The sequence below is a fragment of the Sphaerodactylus townsendi genome, linkage group LG06, assembly GCF_021028975.2.
Source record: "Sphaerodactylus townsendi isolate TG3544 linkage group LG06, MPM_Stown_v2.3, whole genome shotgun sequence".
NCBI lineage: Eukaryota > Metazoa > Chordata > Lepidosauria > Squamata > Sphaerodactylidae > Sphaerodactylus > Sphaerodactylus townsendi.
The window spans coordinates 116,585,207-116,604,332 of NC_059430.1; the positions used below are offsets into that span (position 1 = coordinate 116,585,207).

At 45.6% G+C, this 19,126-nt stretch overlaps 1 protein-coding gene across 4 annotated transcripts; it reads right to left on the minus strand.

Annotated features, from left to right (window-relative positions):
• Positions 1-1,139: 1,139 nt before the first annotated feature.
• LOC125434367 (membrane-spanning 4-domains subfamily A member 15-like) lies at positions 1,140-13,421 on the minus strand. 4 transcript variants are annotated; one of them, XM_048499647.1, is made up of 7 exons: positions 13,105-13,421; positions 8,773-8,917; positions 6,937-7,062; positions 5,534-5,590; positions 2,939-3,106; positions 2,261-2,380; positions 1,140-1,378 (listed from the first exon to the last, which is right to left on the minus strand). In XM_048499647.1, exons 1-7 carry the CDS (start codon positions 13,383-13,385, stop codon positions 1,331-1,333), a joined length of 945 nt encoding a protein of 314 aa, XP_048355604.1. In that variant the 5' UTR covers positions 13,386-13,421; the 3' UTR covers positions 1,140-1,330. The 4 variants fall into 4 exon arrangements, with proteins under 4 accessions (XP_048355604.1, XP_048355605.1, XP_048355606.1 ...); XM_048499648.1 differs by having other exon boundaries at positions 8,773-8,946; positions 13,105-13,365; XM_048499649.1 differs by lacking the exon at positions 6,937-7,062.
• Between the last annotated feature and the right edge of the window lie 5,705 nt (positions 13,422-19,126).

Sequence of the window (19,126 nt, forward strand, 5' to 3'; positions counted from 1 at the left end):
TTATTAAAAATTTTGGATCCCACCACTGCGTTTAGGGAGTTCTTTCTATTGCGTTTTTAATGTTTTGTAAGATGAAGCCTTACAATCTACCTCTGCTCGCACGACTAAGCTGCCAGTCACGGAAGAGTGACAGTCTGGGGTCCTTCCCAAGCCCATATGAGTTCAAGAAACTAAGGAATTGTATATCCATGGCCTTATTGTGTGAGGTATTTGGTGATGGGGAAGAGTAGGTATGTCTTTGCTCAAAGGGTATCAGTCACTTTAAATGAACTATAGAATGGTTGGAACCGACAAGATACCTGTGGGTGCTATGGTGCCCCCTTGCTTCTTTCCCAAAGCAAGAAACCAATCCCAGCTGCCCTCCACAGCACTAGATTAGGAACTGCTTCAGAAGACCTCAGGAGTATGACTTTCTGAGAGCACAAGGAGTGCCCAGTCATAACTTGGCACTTGGATTGCAACCTTCCAGCTTGTGATTCCACCCCTTAGCAGCCATTCTGTGATTGATTCTGCTTCCCATGGTCCAGCTTGTGATTCCACCCCTTAGCAGCCATTCTGTGATTGATTCTGCTTCCCATGGTCTCTCAGCACCGTTTCTCAAGCTTCCATGAGTGTCCAGTGGCCCAAAAAGTTGGGGACTCTGCTAGAAACATCACAATGACAAATGCAAGTAAAGTGAAAGCAAGAACCAGAAACAATTATTCAGTTGTGTATGTGTAAAGTGTAGTCGATTGGCAGCCAATTTATGCTCACCCCTGCAAGGTGAGCATAAGTGGAGGTGGTTTGGCATTGCCCGGAGGTGGTTTGCTATGGCCTCTGTCTGCAGAATCTTCCTTGGTCTCTCGTTCAAGTTTCAATCCTGTTTAGTTTCTGAGAGCTGAGAAGATCAGGCTGCCTTCCCTCTTGATATAACGTTTGTCCTTTCAGATCTGATTAAAACCAAGCCAAAGTTGCACTGGAGCCAAATGTTGGACTTCCCCATCAACACAAATTTTCTTTGTCTCAGCTTGGGAGGGAGAATAGGAGCACCAGCGGCAGCCAGGAACGTACCTCCATTTTCACAAGGCCAGCTTGATGTAATATACTGGCAAAACATACATGCAAAAAAAGCGGGAACGGAAAACACAAATGGCATCAAGTAAGAAAATGTGCTTTTTATTTAACAAAAATAGCCCAAGTGAGGGTTTATGAAAAAATATTTTGCAAATGAAAGAAAGCAAAACAAAGTCCAGTTGCTTATAGAAGACTCCGCTGGGGAAATGATCAGGGACAAAAAAAAAAACCCCTCATGCCTCCAGCCCACATTCTCGTACATTTGCCTTGGGAGTGCTTACGCAGGAGCAGTCCCCTCAACCGTTTTCTGAAAAATCACCACAGTCTGAAAGAAAGAAGAGACAAGAGTCAGGGTCAAGTCCTCAGAGGATGCTATTCTGATACCAGGCATGCCTTGATTCCTTCACAGGCTCAAGGAGTCACATGGTGACAAAGTTCGGCCTCCCGCTCAGGCCTGGGAATGTCATGATTCAAATAAGAGTGGGCGTTAGTGTCCTGGAAATGCCCATGATCTGCCTGGGTTATTTTGGCCAGGTAAGGCAGCCTGTAGGCTCAATCCAGGCATTGCGGGCATTGTCATACAGTTCCTGGCAGCCTGTTGTATGTTTTCTTTCCTCACTCTTGCCCATGAGCAGAAACAAAGCCATGAGTCTCCACGCGTCTTGCATCTTTAACATCACTGGTTGTTCCTAATTGCAGACCTCTGGAGAAATCCAAAGGACCTCCCAGCCGGCCTTTCTCAAGAGCATCTTTCAGGAAATGCTCTTCAGCACTTCCTGGGAATGGCTCTAGAATCCCCTGTGGCTCTTGTTGGTCTTACTCACAACCAACAAGTATTACTCTATTCATGATGCAGATACACAGCCTGATTGCTCTCAGCTGTGCAGGTTCATTCACAGATTGGGACGGCTCATGTAGAGAGGAAACTAATGGGGTGAACTGGCTCTCCTTTGTAAACAGGAGTGTGGGCTGGCAGGCCGAGATCAAAGTCTGTGACTGTTGGGCTCCACACTGAACCACTGGAGGTGGGAAGGCAACATTGAACACTGCAGGCATCCTGGATTCAGACTGCACCTCTGACAGGAACATCAGCTTCATCACTATGAATCCTTCAAGGGATGACACAAGAACCCCATACAAGATTCCTACTCCTGGGTTCATGAGGTAAATTTCACCAACGCCTCCACCATCCCATCTAGGCCATTACCGTTTCGCTGTAGTCATTCCTGCACACAGTGGCACACCCAAAGGCAGCAGTGGTGATGCTGATGAGGAACTCCAGGACTGTGACTGTCAGCAGGATAGCAGTTATTGACTGCCTGAGATTCTGCAAGAGAAGCACAAGAGCTGTGAATAAGAACACCTTCACAATAGGTAGGAATGAACAACTGCATGAGGAGAAGGCCACATCCAGTCCCAGCTGGGAGGAACTCCATTCTTAAAGGCTCCAGAGAAGCACAGTACTCCCACAGAGTCACTCGGCCCTTAGCCCACTTTAATTACTTTTGCTCCACATAAACACCAGGAGACGCTGAATACATGAAGCTGTCAGATACTGAATCAGCCCATCATGGTCAATAAAGTCTACTCAGTCTGGCAGCAGCTCTCTTGGGTCTCAGGTGGAAGTCTTTTACATCACCTACATCCTAGTCTTTTTTCAACTGACGAGCCCGGGGATTGAACCTGGGACCTTCTGCATGTTAAGCAGATGCACTACTACTGAGCTGTGTTTCTGTAGCTCATGGTGGGAATGACAAGATCACAGATAGCTTCCTTCTTTCAGAAGCAATGTTCACCAAGAGGGGAAATGCTCCCACTCCCCCTCAGCCTTCCTTCAGAGTGGGTAAGTTGGCCACAGTCTTGTTTTATTATAAGGCATACTCACATGAGGGATGGTGACATGTTCCTTGCAAATGTCAGGCGTCATGGTGGTGAAAGAGTGGAACTCACAGCCATAGTAGTGTCTTGGATCAGATATTGAAACAGAGAACATCACAATCGCAATGCCCGCTGCCACGGAACTGACAACGTTCATTCCCAGCATTCCTTTCACCTACGGGACAAAGCAGACAGTGAATTCGAGAAGGTCCCACCTACTTCTATAAAATCTCTGACATTTTCAGCCTCCACAGATAGCAGACAAACTTCATCTTCTCTTTGCTTGAGGGTCCCTGCCCTTCATCACAACCTCCTGACATGAAGAAGCACAAGGAAGATGCAGGCACTGCAAAAAAGGGGATACTTGAAACAGAGAAAGTGGAGGAAATTCCAAGCTCTCAATCAGAAGGGAACAGGATCAAAGCAAGAAGCTCCCCATTAATTCAAGGGCTTCAGACATCTAAGGCTGGACCTCTCTCATCTTACAACAACATGATGGGTTTGTTTTTAATGTCTGTGTTCCATAAGACAGAGATTTGGATGGAGAAAATGTAAAGGTCAGAGCACAGCCATAGTAGACTGATAAACCAAGCAGAATTTAAATATACTAGCCATGCACTTTAGTATCTAAGGCTCATTCCGCACATGCAGAATAGTGCACTTTCAAACTGCTTTCAGTGCTCTTTGAAGCTGTGCAGAATGGCAAAATCCACTTGCAAACAGTTGTGAAAGTGGTTTGAAAACACATTATTTTACATGTGCGGAAGGGGCCTACCCTTGCTGTGTTAGGGAATGCATGTTTTTTAACTCATGCTCAACTTAGTTAACAAGCTGAGATAACCTCATCACCAGTATTTATGCTTTGTGGCAACGATTTGCACAAGAAAAACTGTTTAGAGCGATACAAACACCTAGAATTCCTAGAGTTCTCAAGACATGTTTTAAGACATGTCCACAGGGTTCTGGAAAAGCAAGTGCTGTCTGATTGGTTCTCATTTGGTGCATCATTGAGTGGTCCATCAATAATATAGATACGGTTTACTTTTCTGTAGGGATTCAGTTTTGCTATATAAGATACAAATTTTGTTCTGTCCAATTGTCCAAATGAATCAAGAAACTATTGTTTCAAACAAAAAAAGTTCCGTCCCGCATGACAGCCATGAAGCGTTTGGGAGAGGTGAGTACAGACAAACATCACGGTGAAAGAAAACATATTGGAAACATGCTAAGTGACTTGTGCGAAAACAACAATCCAGTAGCCTCTTCTTCAGAGTGTATGTTGTGCATCAAACCAGTCAGATGTTGTGGCACACCCATTTCTTTTAAAACCAACCATAGCTTTCCATGATCCACACAGTTAAAAGCTTTGGTGAGCTTCTAAAACACTATCTGATTTTCTTCTGAAATTCTCTTCTTTGCTCCAGTGACCAATGAGCATTTGTAATATGATCTCTAATATACCTTCATGTCTGAATCCAGCTGGAATATCTGCCATTTCCCGTTCCATATATGGTAAAAGATTTTGTTATAAAATTTTGCACATCACATTACTCACATGAGAAATTAATGTGATGGTCCAAAAGTTGCTACAGTCTTTGATGTCTCCTGTTGGGACTGGAATGTTAACTGAGAGTTTCCAGCCTGTAGGGCCATTGTTTTGTTTACACGTTTGTGGGCATGTTCTTGTTAAGATTTTGATGGAGTCTGTTTCCCTGACTTGAACAAGCTTTATTGTATCATTTCACTTTCTAAAATTGCAGGTTCTTCTTTGAAGGAATACGTCTGCCATACTTTCATCTGTTTTGTGTATTCTTCAGTGTACTGTCCCCATCTTGTCTTTATTTTATCCAATTCAGTTAATGTATTTCTGTATTGATTTTTCAGCATACCTACCCGTGCTTTAAATTTCCCTTTGATTTTTTGGATCTTGTGGGACAGATCTCTTGTTCTTCCTTTTTTCATTGATCTCCTTTATTTCGTAGTATAATACTTCTCTTTGTCTATATGTACACACTGCAGGAACACTGCATTTAGACTTCTGATTCTATGCCTGTCACCTTTTACTTATGTCTTTCTACACATCCTAAAAATAAAACAAGTTTTATTTTTATTATTAATAGAATGCTTCCTGTTTACTTTTGTCAACTGATTGCTTTATCTGAGAATACCCGAGAGTATAAATGTTTCTTCATATGTTAATGTCACTTGGAAAAGCTGTGCTCCAGATGTTATGGCATCCAACATTTCAAAAAAAATTCAAAACCTTTTATTTTGTAGCAGTGGAATATTATTAAGAGTTATGCCTAAAGTCTTGCCACCTCCACTGGATGGAATCTACAGTCATTTAAATTTTTGTCTCAAACGAAAGCAAAGACATTACAATGGTCAATGTAATTCCCACTGAAACCCATGAAAACAAAGATGAATTAGACGTATTCCTTTTGTTGGGTTGAAAACATTTGGATTCTGCCTTTGAGAGAGCCTCAGATCAGAAATAGTGAAATGTGTCTTAAAACACAATATCCCAGAACTGGTTTCTTGTATCTGTCTGCCAGTTCATGGTGTCTAATCCCATCACCAAGGTCCTAAATTGGTTACTTACCAGTGGCACCTTAAGGGTTTTGGCAGCCGCCACAGAAAGAGATCCAGAAATGATGTACTGTGGAAGAAAGAAAAGGAGATCAGAAGGGACGGAAGGGTTTGAATCTGAGCATCTTGTATCCCTTGATCTGTTCCTCCCAACCAGTAGATGAGAAATGTCTGAGACTGGAATTAATTTGGTCATCTGGTGGAGGCCTCAAAAGTGTCAAGAGGACCCAGAATCCAAAAGTGGATTTATGTCTTGTCCTTGAATTCCAAAGATTCATCAAACAGTGGTAGGTTATACAAATTATGGAGCACAGTGGGTCTCATGAAGTGGACTGAGAGGACATCCCATATTTCTGAAAGGCCTACGTTGAGGATAGGTTCTGAGAAGGGATTACATCTTGAGTCACAAAAATTCACCCAACTTCAATGCCTCTGTTAATTACACTCTTGAATCTGTCTGCCAGTTCATGGTGTCTGGTCCCATCACCAAAGTCCTAAATTCGTTAGTTCTCAGTGGCACCGTGGGGTCTTTGGCATCCGCCACAGAAAGGGATCCAGAAATTATGTACCGTGAAGAAAGAAATGTACAGCTGTAGTTGATCAGTTGTATTAACAAGATTTAAAAGGGCATTGTCTCACATAGAGGAACTAGAAGCTGGCATTAAAAGATAGTAAAGCTTAATTTCCTATAGAATGAAATTCTGGAGTGGGAAAAGGATAATTTCTGGATCCCTTTCTGTGGCAGCTGCCAAGAACCCCAAGGTGCCACTGGGAACTAATCCATTGAGCACTTGGTGATGGGATGAGACACCATGAACTGTCAGACAGATACAAGAATTACACTCAAAAGACGGTCCTGTTAGGCATGAAATCTCAGAATATCCATGCTCTACCCTTCGCCAAGGCTCCCCTCACCTGCCCAAGGGTACAGCATGGGCATCCTGAAATGTCGTGCAAGCAAAGTAAATCCACCCAATACTGTTGCCTACTCTAGAATTCCATTCCATAGGAAATTAAGCTTTCCTATCTTTTAATGCCAGCTGCTCGTTCCTCTATACGTGACAATGCCCAGTCAAATCTCGTTGATGCAGCTGATCAACTACAGCTGTACATTCAACACTAAGCTTTAAGCAGCTTCATAACTAAAGATAGGATGGCTGGACTCTCCAAAGCACAGTCCTTTGTGCAGGGGCGGAGCGAGGGGGAACTGAACTGGAGCGCATGTGCACCCTGTGCCCTTGCTGCAGCACCACCCACCCCTCCACACCACCTCCACACACTGACCACGCCCCCCGCACTGGGGCATGCCTGGGGCAATGCACCCCCACTCCCCAGCCCTGTTGGCGCTATGCCACTGCCTTTGTGGGGTGAAAGCCGCAATGCCTGCTTCTTCCAAGCCTGTAAGTGGATAATTACCAGGATTCCCAGCCAATATGGAGTATGCATATGTCCTTCTTGGTCATAGAATGTAGGAGGACTTTCTACTATGGCTAGCACAAGCCCAAAAGATATTTCCAGGATGCCAATCAAGATCTGCGTGATCTGCCGAGACAGAGTGAAATGGTATGTTACCATTTATCTTGGGTTCCAAAGCCGAATTAAGACAAGGGCTGCTGTTTTTTTCTAACATGGTGCTCATTTCTTGTAAGGTGGAGGACAGGAATGCCGTATCCTCATAGGTGAGGTGTGGACTGAGCTGAACACTAATACACAGACTGGAAATAGAAGAAGACAAGTTTGTGTTTTTATGTCACTTTTCTCAATCTTTAAGGAGTGGCTCACAAACTCCTTTCCCTTCCTCTGTCCACAACAGATACCTTGTGGGGTAGGTTGGGCTGGGAGAGTTCTGAAAGAACTGCAACTAGCCCAAGGTTGCCCAGCAATAATGTAGGAGTGGGGAAACTGAGAAGTCTTCTAGATTTGTTTTCCCACTCCTACATTCCTGCTTGGTGACCTGGGGCTAGTCACAGTTCTGGAACCACAACTCTCAATCAACCACAAAAACGTACATATTATAAACAACAACAACAATAAAATAATGAACAATATGTATGCAGAGGATCCCTAAATAATAACAATAACAATAATAACAACAACAATAAAAAAACCCACTAGGGCAGCACTTGAAACATCTTCGAATTAACAAAATTAACATCTGTCAAATTCAGAAGGCAGCCCTGCTGGGATCCGCACGAATACTACGCCGATACTTTACAACTTCCTAGGCCTCTGGGTGAGGCTCGAATTGTGATGAAGGCCAACAATTAGCTAAAGATCTGGCAGCTGTGAAATCTACCATCATCATCATCATCTACTGGAATTTATGGAAGAATTACAACATAAGAACAGCTAAGAACTGGTGGGAACATTGTCCAGAGAAAGTAATGGACAATGAGAAGGCCAAGATCCTGTGGGACTTTCAAATCCAAACGGACAAAGTGTTGAAACACAATACACCAGACATCACCGTGATCGAGGACAAGAAAGTAACCATCATCGACATAGCAGTCCCCGGTGACAGCAGGGTCATTGATAAAGAACACGAGAAGGTCACTAGATACCGCGATTTGAAAATCGAGCTTCAGCGTCTATGGCACAAACCAGCCGAGGTCGTCCCAGTGGTAATCGGCACGCTGGGCGCCATCCCAAAAACACTAGGGATACCTTGTGAGGTAGGTGGGGCTGGGAGACAGTTACTGGCTCTAGGTCTTTCAATACTTTAATAGGCAGACTGGAATTTGAACGTGGGTCTCCCCAGTCCTTTAAAAGTCTAAACTCAACTTCAGAAGGTCACTAGATGGGCAGTCTTTATTTTGACATATTTCAAAACCTTTTCATACTTGAGGCATGGTGTTTATGAGCTAAGACTGGAGGTTGTGCTCATGAACAGGTCTTCTGAACTTCTTTTTTGAAAAACAAACTACTTGCGCCTATGTGTGTCACCTCGTGTTTTTGTATGTCTCATTCTAGGTGTAGTTCTGAGTGGAAGATAGACAGTCCAGAACAGAGACTCACACTGGGATGCAGCAAGCAGCTTTCTCAGACAGCAGGTAATTCCGCTGTGCGGCTCCATCAGCAATTATTAAATGAACCCCTTATTCCTGAAGTAGCAACATCTGCAACTGAAGCTAACTGGAAAGAGGTAATACTTTAATCATACAGAGACATAACAGGCACTCCTCCAGATAGTGGGAAGGGACCTTTCAGTCATCTCTTGTGGCATGCTAGGGCTTCCACGTGCTCCTTACTTACCCCCAGGGCCATCGGTTCACCCCGATACAATGTCTTCACTGGGAATTGCACAGGAGGCCGTATTATGCTGTTTGAAATGGATGCAAGAGTCTCTGGGTCCTTTAGGTCCATATTGGCTAGCAAAGAGGATACCAGGCGAATTAATCTGGAAGAGATGCTTGGATTCAGAAGAGGCTGGAAAAACAGAGATGGAAAAACGAGATGGAAAAACAGAGGAGGGAGAGAGAAATTAGGACAGATCTTTTCAAATAGGATCCATTTCAAAAGGGGGGGATTTGGACCCATCTTGTATTGGGGTCACAGCTCTGGCCTATCAGGCAGGTTAGGAGGGAGTCTGGAAGCTGCTGTGAGGTCCTGTCTTTGTCTTTTGTGGCAACAAAGACCGACAAATGACCAATATCCATCAACAACAATCAATGCAACTCCACTATGAAACAAGTGCATAGTGAAAGGTCCAAGCTGAAAATCAAAATTGCCTATCAAAACTGTCGGTTCAAGGCCATAATGCAAAAACACTCAATCAGTCAATTCAGTGTCACAAGATCTAAATATTTTCCTAATTCCCTTATACAGTGGAACCTCTGTTTTCGTTGGTAATCCGCCCGAAAAGAATCGATGAAAACCGAAACGGATGAAAACCGAGGCAAACTTTTCCATAGGGATCAATGTAAATCCAATTAATCCGTTCTAGGCACTCCAAAAAACATACCAAAAACACATTTTTGGTGAATAAACATAGTGTTTAATGCTGGAAACAGTAACAAACAATAACACTAGGACCAGCTTCAGAGCCAGTGGACCAATGTCACACCAGAAAGCTGTCCAAAGAGGTCTGTTTCTGACGCCTCTTTAAGATTTGTCTGAAATGGGGCAAGACATTGCCATTAAACAAGTTGCAGACACGGCCTGCAACAGCTTTGTCCAGGTGATTTTTCTCCACAAACCCCTGCACCTTACTGCAAATCGATGAAAACCGAGACAAATCGATGAAAACCGAGACAAATCTTTCACTGAAAAAATCGATGAAAACCGAAACCAATGGAAACCGAAGGCAATGAAAACCGAGGTTCCACTACATTAGGAATGGTCAGTAAACTAGTAGATATAGCTAAGAACTGTAAGCTTAGGGATTTCCTCCAATTTATTTCAATAGTTTATTAACATAGAGCATCTTTGTACAAACAGAATCTGTGCTCCCTCTCCCTCCATTATAAAAGCTTGCAGACCAATATTTTATTTGTATCAATATTTTATTTTATTTGTATCAATCAACACCTTCTCAATCAAACCTCAAATGCTAGCATATTGGTTTGTTTCCTGCAATTTGCAACTACCGTTATCACAGTTCTCAGAATGGAACCACATTTCTTTTCCAGTGGTTCTTCCAGATGGCGAAATAGAATCTGTATCAGACTGCACTTCACTTCACGGGTGACAGTTTCTCTCATGACTTTACATACTTTGTACCAAAATAGTTTCGCCTACCAAATGTGATACCGAGAACCTTTCACTTGATGACATCTTTAACATTGATTAGTATCGTTCAACATCTACTACCAACTGAACAGTAGCTTCGGGCTGTTTCACCTAAGATTGATTTTAACTAACGTACTCAAAATATCGCTAATTTTTTCCCAATTATCGTTTTTTAATTTCCAGAATCAAAACTCAGCAATTTTTGCAAGCTGGTTCTGTAAGACCTGATTCTAACAATTACTCTTAAAATGTTTGCTCATCCTCCTTTCAAAGATACTGAGTAGAGCAATAAATTCTCCAGTTTGTTCAGTGGTCAGAACGTATGTATTCTTCTCGCTACTTGGCCAATACATGTTTTTATCTGCTGATACTGATATTCCATCAAAGGTTCATTCTCTAGCTTTTCTCTTAAATGCTCCCATTGGACAGATTTATTCGCTCCTTCAGGAAATCAACAGTGTAACTTAGAGCCGCCTTTTCCTGTCATAAGAAAGATCCTGTGCATTTGGTAGAAAGTGTTTGTTATTGGTGTATGGCACTAGTCTCCTAACAGGACTATTTCATATTGTTTTCCAAGTGGTATTTAATGGGCACCTGGTACAATTGGATTTGAAGTCTGTATATTATGTGTTCCTTCTGGCAGGATCCATGTTGTCAATGGAATTGTTAACCCTGCTTTTTTGACAGGTCCTGTCTTCCTTAATTGTCCTCTAAACCAATACCCTATTGCTAGCAGCCTGGCGCCGTAATGTTTCCACACAATCTTCTAGGGGCCTGTATTATTATTTTATGTAGCTTAGTCTTTGCTGTATCCCAAGATAAAAGGGGTAGATTTGGATTTGGGATAGAGGTTTCTTAGGCCCCTTCCGCACACGCAAAATAATGCGTTTTCAAACCACTTTCACAACTGTTTGCAAGTGGATTTTGCTATTCCGCACAGCTTCAAAGAGCACTGAAAGCAGTTTGAAAGTGCATTATTCTGCATGTGCGGAATGAGCCTTAGCAAAAAAACAATGTAGCAGCCAGGAAGGGAAACCAAAAATTGTGGCATACCTTTGTTATTTAATTATTTATTTAGTTGTTTGTTTTACTAAATTCTTTACTGCGCTTTCCCTTTAATCTGGAATAAACAGTAGCACAATTATGATTTCAGTTTTGAGTTCTTGTTGCATCCCTAAGTGCGCACGGGCACACCCCATTATTTTTTTGCTCTGCGAGTAAGACTAGAAGTCCAAGAGCTGATATACAGCAATAGACATCATGCCACGTTCTTGCACTCTGTGTGAATCAGTGCACGGGCCATGTGGTCCCACAGGCCACACCCTTCCTTTGACAATGATGGACTGGAAAGGTAGATGAAACAAGTTGCCAACTCCAGGTCGGCAAATATCTGGAAAATTGAGGGCACAGCCTGGAGGAAGCCAGTGTTGGGGAGGGGAATAACCTGAGTGGAGAATAAGGCCATAGAGTCCCCCCTCCAGAGCAGTAATCTTATCCTGGGAAACTGATCTCTGTAGCTTGGAGATCTGGTGTGATTCTAGGTGGCCTCCCCACTTCCTCATTTTCTGGTTGTTGTCGCTGTCTCCTCGGTGTCCCCCCACCCAGAGGTGGGATCCAGCAGGTTCTCACAGGTTCCCGAGAGTAGGTTACTAATTATTTGTGTGTGCCGAGAGGGGGTTACTAATTGGTGATTTTGCTCAGCAGTAGCGCGCAGAACTTGAAGCAGTCTAGCAGGAGGTGCACCGGCATGCGTGGCATCCTGCGCCTGCGTGCATTCGTTTCCCACCCAAGGACCGGCGCAGTGGCTGCATCCTTGCCACAGCCCCGCCCCTGGAATGCCCGGCCCCACCCCCGTCGTGCCCCGCCCAGCCCCATTGGCGCTACGCCACAGTTTGAATCCCACCACCATGGGAACCTGTTACTAAAATTTTTGGATCCCACCAGTGCCCCCACCCCACCCCGGCCCTCTCACTGGCTGCATCCACCCCCAGCTACTGCAAGCTGGTCAATGAGGCTGGACCGTTCTGGACAAAAGGTAAAGAGGAAAGGCTCACTCCTTTACCCCTGTTGAAGAATACAGAGTTGAAAGTCGCCACGGAGGAAAGGTAACTCACCTTGATACGTCTCTGAAGTGGCCAGCCATGGATGCGGGCGAGAAGAGCAAAAACTACCCCACCACGGCCACCCAGCCCGGTCTAACGGTGGTCCAAGGGCATAAGGGGGAAGCGGTCTGTGACCACCTTGCCTTCTCCCACTCGAGGAAGGGCCCAGCTGGCACCTGGGGCTATCGGAGACATGCAGATGGCACCAGCTCCCTGGAAAAGTTTGTCCTTTCGGGTGCCATCCCAATGCCTCCAAGCACCCAGCAGCTTTCAGCAGCAGGCAGAAATTGGGCAGGTGCAGCAGAGAGCACCTGTGTGTCCTGCATGCAGATCCTTCACCTGTGATTTGTCCGGGTTGCCGGCCTCCCGGGGCAGCATGGATTTCTCCCAGAATTTCAACTGATCTCAAGATTATGGAGAGAGACCGTTTCCCCCTGGAGAGAAGGACAGTTGGGGAGCCTCGACTTTGGGCGGGGGGGGGGGGCATACCTGCAAGCTCCCTTCTCTCTCCAAAGTCTGATTCCGCCCCCTCCCCATGGTCCGCCCTCAAACGTCCAGGAATTTCCCAACCCGTAGGTGGGACCCTTTCTGAGCCAAGGCGCAGGGGCCCCGCCGCGAAAGGCGCTCGATCCCCGAGGCTGTCCTGGCACTCTTATTCGTGGGCACATTCGCCCAGGCTTGGAAATCGCCTTCTCGTGCCGGCAGAGGCCCCACCCATACAGCCACCGCCCCCCCCCCCTCCAAACACACTCACCCCAGCGGGCGGCTTTGGACCCGAGCCAATCCGGGGCGCACCTCCTGCCAAGGCTGCCCGGTTCTGCAACGACCCCTTGGCGGGCACCAGGGGCCGGCTTCTCTCCTCCCCGCCCCGATCCTGGCTCCCCTGCCCGGGGCCAGACCCTGCGTGGACGCTGTGGGCGCCGCTCCAGCACAGACGCCCTGGAAGGGAAGGGGAGGCGCCACCGGGAATAGGAGGCAGCAGAGCACGGGGACGCCCCATAGGGGGCGGGGGGGGGGGGGACTGTTTGTAAACATTCAGACCGACCTTTTCCTGTCCTGCCCCTTTCCCTACTGCTCCCTACAACAGACACCTTATGGTAGGTGGGGATGAGAGGGTTCAGAAGGAACTGTGGCTGCCCAAGGTCACCCAGCAGGAATGTAGGAGTGGGGAAACAAATCCGTATCGCTTAATAAGCGTCTGCCGATCATGGGGAGGCGCAGGGAGTCAATCCTGGTTTTCCAGATTAGAGTCCCCTTGCTGCAGACACCTGAACTATGCTGGGTCTCCACTCCTGAAGAAAGTAGGTAAAGGGGGGGGGGTTTCGGGTTCACCCCCCATTACATGTCTGAAGCTCCGCCCCCCGCCCAATTTGTGCGTTTTCTGTATTTTTAAGTGTTTTAAGCTAGCAGCACCAAAATGTCAGGGATTTGCTGGGAGACTCTCCTAATGATACCACCCAGGTTTGGTTAGGTTTGGTTCAGGGGGTCCAAAGTTATGGACTCCCAAAGAAGGTGCCCCCATCCCCCATTGTTTCCAATGGAAGCTAACAGGAGATGGGGGCTACACATTTGAGAGTCCATAACTTTGGCCCCCATGAACCAAACTTCTCCAAACCTGGGTGGTATTATCAGGAGAGTCTCCTACTGATGCCACCCAGGTTTTGTGAAGTTTGGCCTCGGGGGTCCAAAGCTATGGACTCCCAAAGGGGATACCCCCATCCCCCATTGTTTCCAATGGGAGCTAACAGGAGATGGGGGCTACACATTTGAGGGTCCATAACTTTGGCCCCCATGAACCAAACTTCACCAAACCTGGGTGGTATCATCAGGAGAGTATCCTAAAGATACCCAGAAAGTTTGGCACTGCTAGCTTTACAATTGCACCCCTGACAGCAGGCACACCCCAAATTCCCCCAGATTCTCTTTTTAAATCTACCCCCTTCGGCATGGATTTAAAGGGAGAATCTGAGGTCCCCAGTTTAAACATTGAAAGTGATGCTGTTTAAGGATGGGGGATAATCCACCCCAAAACAGCATCACTTTAAATTTTGTTTTAACTGGGGACCCCAGATTCTCCCTTTAAAGTGAATTTAAAAGGAGAATCTGGACTCCCTAGTTGAAACACCATTGAAAGTGATGCTGTTTGGGGGTGGATTCCAGCATCACAGCAGCCGCCCATGGGGGGGAGGGGCGCAAAACTCAGATTTTGCGCCAGGCTCCATTTTCCTTAGCTGCACCTCTGCCCGGAGGAGAGGGCAGAAGGGACTGCCGGCTGGGAGCCCAGCCGGTGGGGGGGTGCGGGGGGGCAGGGGAGTCTGCCATTCTTGGTTTCAGAGAGCTGCTTTTATAAGTACTGAGGCTGGGGTGGGGCTTGGGGAGGCGTGGCCACGCCCCCCAGGGCCGGGTGGGGGCGTGGCCATGCCCCCGAACCCCCCCATAAAAATCTATACCTACGTCCCTGCTCCGGAGCATTAGTAAATTCATCCTTCCTGCCTACCCAGACTAGCAGCAGGGTCTCAAAGATAGGGAAGCCTATACCAGAGTCTCTCATTGGAGATCCCAGGGCTCAAGCCAGATGTTAGCCAGAGCTGACCCCTAGATGGGCTGCGTAGCTGCTTGCGGAGGACTCCATAGGGCCGAGCTGACAATGGGGCATTAGTGTGGAGCTGATTTATTTGTAAGATGCTTTTCTCCCCAGTTGGGACTCACAGCAACTTGGGACATCATCCTCCACTTCACCATTCTCTCACACCAACCTAGCAAGGTAGGCTGCTTTGGCCCTTTGTGATGGGTCCTAGACCACTTAGGGACCTTCCACTCAGGTGCTATTGATGTTTGTTTGGGGGGGGGTAGGGGTGTATCTATGGGGGGGGGGGCAAGCCAGGGCATTTTTAGTATTGATTTAAAACAGGAAAAACTGAAATAGAATAAAACCTTAACTTTGGCAGGATTGTGCTAATATGTACTATAAAATACAGGGAAATATGGGGATTGCGGAATTCATTCCCAGGTGTTACGGTGACCATAACGATAATGTTCAATGATCATTTGCATTGAATTGTATTATTCGATTTGTATCCCACCCTCCCCCGAAGGGCTCAGGGCGGTGAACAATAACAGCATAACAGCAAACATCAATAATCATAACATTAAGCAACAAAGCATCAATAAACATAGGAACAATACACATAACGTTATAAACATAGCATTATAAACAAGAACATCAATAATCATGACATCCTCAGCTATAAGGCAACAGTAATCATAGCAGCTTACATAATCAACATAGATAGGCATAATAAGCATAGATGGCAACTTTCCCCTTCTGTAGCCTAAGAGTACAGAAAACACAATGACCCCAACCAAACTTCAGCCATGTTACTACAACAAGCCTAGTCCAGTGACTGATCTAAAAAATACGGCAGTGATGGCGAACCTTTTTGAGACCGAGTGCCCAAATTGCAACCCAAAACCCACTTATTTATTGCAAAGTGCCAACATGGCAATTTAACCTGAATACTGAGGTTTTAGTTTAGAAAAAACGGTTGGCTCCGAGGCTTGCGTTACTCAGGAGTAAGCTTGGTGAAGCAACTGTGCAACACTCCAAATGGGTGAATCACGATCCTAGGAGGGTTTACTCAGAAGCAAGCCCCATTGCCAGCAATTGAGCTTACTCCCAGGTAAAGGATCATGCCCAGGCCAGCCTAGATGTGTGTGTGTGTGGGGGGGGTGATTTTCCACCCTCCTCCCACATGATGAACTCTGTGCACGAGTGCCCACAGAGAGGGCTCTGAGTGCCATCTCTGGCACCCGTGCCATAGGTTCGCCACCACTGAAATACAGCATCATATCACTAAACTAAACCTAAAACAAACCTAACTATGCTCTATAGAATTTACAAAGCAATAAACACATTACTTAAGAATAGTACACTTTTTTTAAACTACCAAATAACAGATCCCACATCTACAAAAACTAAAATACAATGAACTAAAATAGAACTGTTTCCCTCGTCTTAGCTCCACCTACAGCATTTGGTTGTGTCGGCGCTCCTTCTTCAATGAGATTGCTGGGCCATGAGTCATGACGCTGTCCGGTCTTCACTAGCATCACCTCGAGGCAAATTTTTGTTTTCCTTTCTCCACTCGCCTTCCCTTCCCCTTTTGCTCGTGGGCAACGTCACCTCCTCGAAAGCAACCGCTTGTGGCAAGGACTTGGGCAGCATCACCGCACCCAGAGATGCCTCACCATCGCCTCTGCGATCCAAATTAGGAGACATCCGGCTGCTGCTCACAGATGAGAACGCAGCACCACCTGGACAAACCCTGGCACCGTTCTGATATTCCCTGCCCTGTTTTCTTGACCCTTTTCTACCTTTTTAAAGAACATGCAAAACCTGCAAAACCACAGAGCTGTTACAGTAGAGGCCAGCCAGGTGTTGCCAGGAGATTCATAAGGCAATGCGCTGTGCACAGTGAACCACAAAGAACCCTGAACTTTAATCGGAAGACTATGTTTCTTGGATGGCCTCCCACCAGATGGCCAGGTAGCATTGTGTATGGCCACAGGGTGCACTGACTCAGGGCTTTCTCTCCTTCCTGATTACTGCTGCGATGCTTCCTGGTAGATTACTGTGCTACGTCCAAAACAATATAAGATTCACAAACTCGCGTGGCACATAGGCGCTGGCTCAAGCAATTTATATTACCTGTTAGTTACTTGTAAAGTATGCCAAATACAGGATTATGGACTTGAGAGAAGGTTGTCTTGTAATAAATTGTTGCATGAATTGGATTTAAAGTGGAGATATATGTGTGTTACTCAGCAGGAGGATAGAAGTAGTTTTGATGAAGCCTTAATAGCCAACAAATTTGGGTATACTTTTAAGCAAGTGAAACTAACAGGTAATATAAATTGCTTGAGCCAGCGCCTGTGTTCCACGCGAGTTTGTGGATCCTGGTAGATTACACCATGGGAAAAGCACCCAAAGCCACTGGGAGGGGGGCTGCGCTTGGCTTGCTGGTAACAACCAGTGTATCCTGCAGACTATGAGATTTGATTGATTGCTCCTTGTACATTCCTCTTTTTATTTCTGGATGCCTTCTCTCTAGAAGAGAAACACTGTGACGTGGAGGCCAAAGGTTTGGGGTGCTTTTCGGAACTCCGTGGGGTTTTCAAGGCAAAAGACATTCAGAGGTGGTTTGCCATTGCCTGCCTCCATGTCACTACGCTGGTATTCCTTGGAGGTCTCCCATCCAGATACTAGCCAGGGCCAAGGCTGAGAGTGTGTTTCCCAACAAGTTTCCAAAACAGAGGCTCATTCCGCACATGCAGAATAATGCACTTTCAAACTTCTTTCAGTGCTCTTTGAAGCTGTGCGGAATAGCAAAATCCACTTGCAAACAGTTGTGAAAGTGGTTTGAAAATGCATTATTTTGCATGTGCAGAAGGGGCCAGAGTGAAGGATTCACCTGGATTCCAAGATCCAAGCTTGAGGTTTTAACCACTACACAATGCTGGCTTTTAGTTGGGCAATGTCCTTCTCAAGACACATCGGCTGAGCCACTCTGCCCTCTATCTTTCATTGTCTCATCAAACAACCTCAGCAAACTCTCAGAGAAAATACATTCACTGATTGGGTAGGATCGTTTTGATCTGTTCCACCAACAGCAGACTTTTCCTCTAGTTTAAAGACACTTCTGGCAAAAAGAGGCCTGCTCCCAGAGGAAGAGGCACGTTCCACCAGAGTAGGGTACTTGCACTGTTGGAGGACACCACCATTAATAAAATGGAGTTGTGGGAACATTTATCCCCATTGCTTCCGTTAGAAGTCATTAGGGGGATTAGAAGCCACCAGGGATAAATGAGGGCAAATCATGAAAAGGAGTCGAGGAAAAAAATCTGCGAACAGGAAAACAGAAATTAAGAGAAGAAGAAAGGCTGTTTTATGTTCTCCAACAGTAGCAGGGCTCCCTCTTTGCATGATCTGTCTGAGCAGAAAAAACTATGGAGCTGTGTAGAAAGAAAGGAAGAGGGGAACAAACTGATGGAAACAACAACCTCATTAGCAAGCAAGCAAAGCCTTCGTTGGCATAAAAGTCCCAAGAATGTTCACAGCTTATTAAGCCATTTAACCACAGTTTGTTGTGGTTAACTGCCAATTGTAGTCATTTCTCCCTGGTTGCATTAATACAGGGGTCCTTTGAATTATGGAGAAAAGGTAATAGAAGAGAGGCGAAGTAATCATCCTCAAGTCCCTCATGTTCAAGGAAAGATACTAAATCAGCACCAACTCTTGCATTAAAATCCCCCCAATAATAACATTTCACTTGAAGGGTAGTTGAATTCAAGTTCCCCCCAGAAGATGGCCAACCTATCCCATACTTAAATCTAGAGGGTTCTTTAGTAAACCTGGGGGGATATAAACATTAACAACAATGAGTGAATTATTCTCCCATTGAATCAAAACGGCTTGAGCAACCTGAGAAAGGGATGAAAGTACTCTGAGATTGAGAGAAGTAGAGACCAGAGTACAAAGGCCACCAGAAGAGTGACCTGCCCTACATACTTTAGTCGCTGACAGACAGAAGGATTCAGTCCTTCATTCGTATCATGTGGAAGGTCCCAGTCTCCTGTAGGAGGATTATATCTGCATTCAAAAAGAAATCACAAAAGTAAGAGTTTTGAGATTTGTTCCCCCAGCCAGAGATATTCCAGGAGAGAATGGAAAGTTTTGCCAGATCTTGGTGTCACTTGGTAAAGTCCAAAGTCAAAAT

What these genes read in the sequence shown, in the direction of transcription:
- LOC125434367 (XM_048499647.1), bottom strand. Translation starts at nt 13,385, where the DNA reads ATGTTTACAAACAGTCCCCCCCCCCCCCGCCCCCTATGGGGCGTCCCC. An exon ending in GTCCAAAGCCGCCCGCTGGG is followed by an intron (nt 8,918 to 13,104) that starts GTGAGTGTGTTT and finishes CATCTCTTCCAG; the next exon opens with ATTAATTCGCCTGGTATCCT. An exon ending in GTGAACCGATGGCCCTGGGG is followed by an intron (nt 7,063 to 8,772) that starts GTAAGTAAGGAG and finishes CTGTCTCGGCAG; the next exon opens with ATCACGCAGATCTTGATTGG.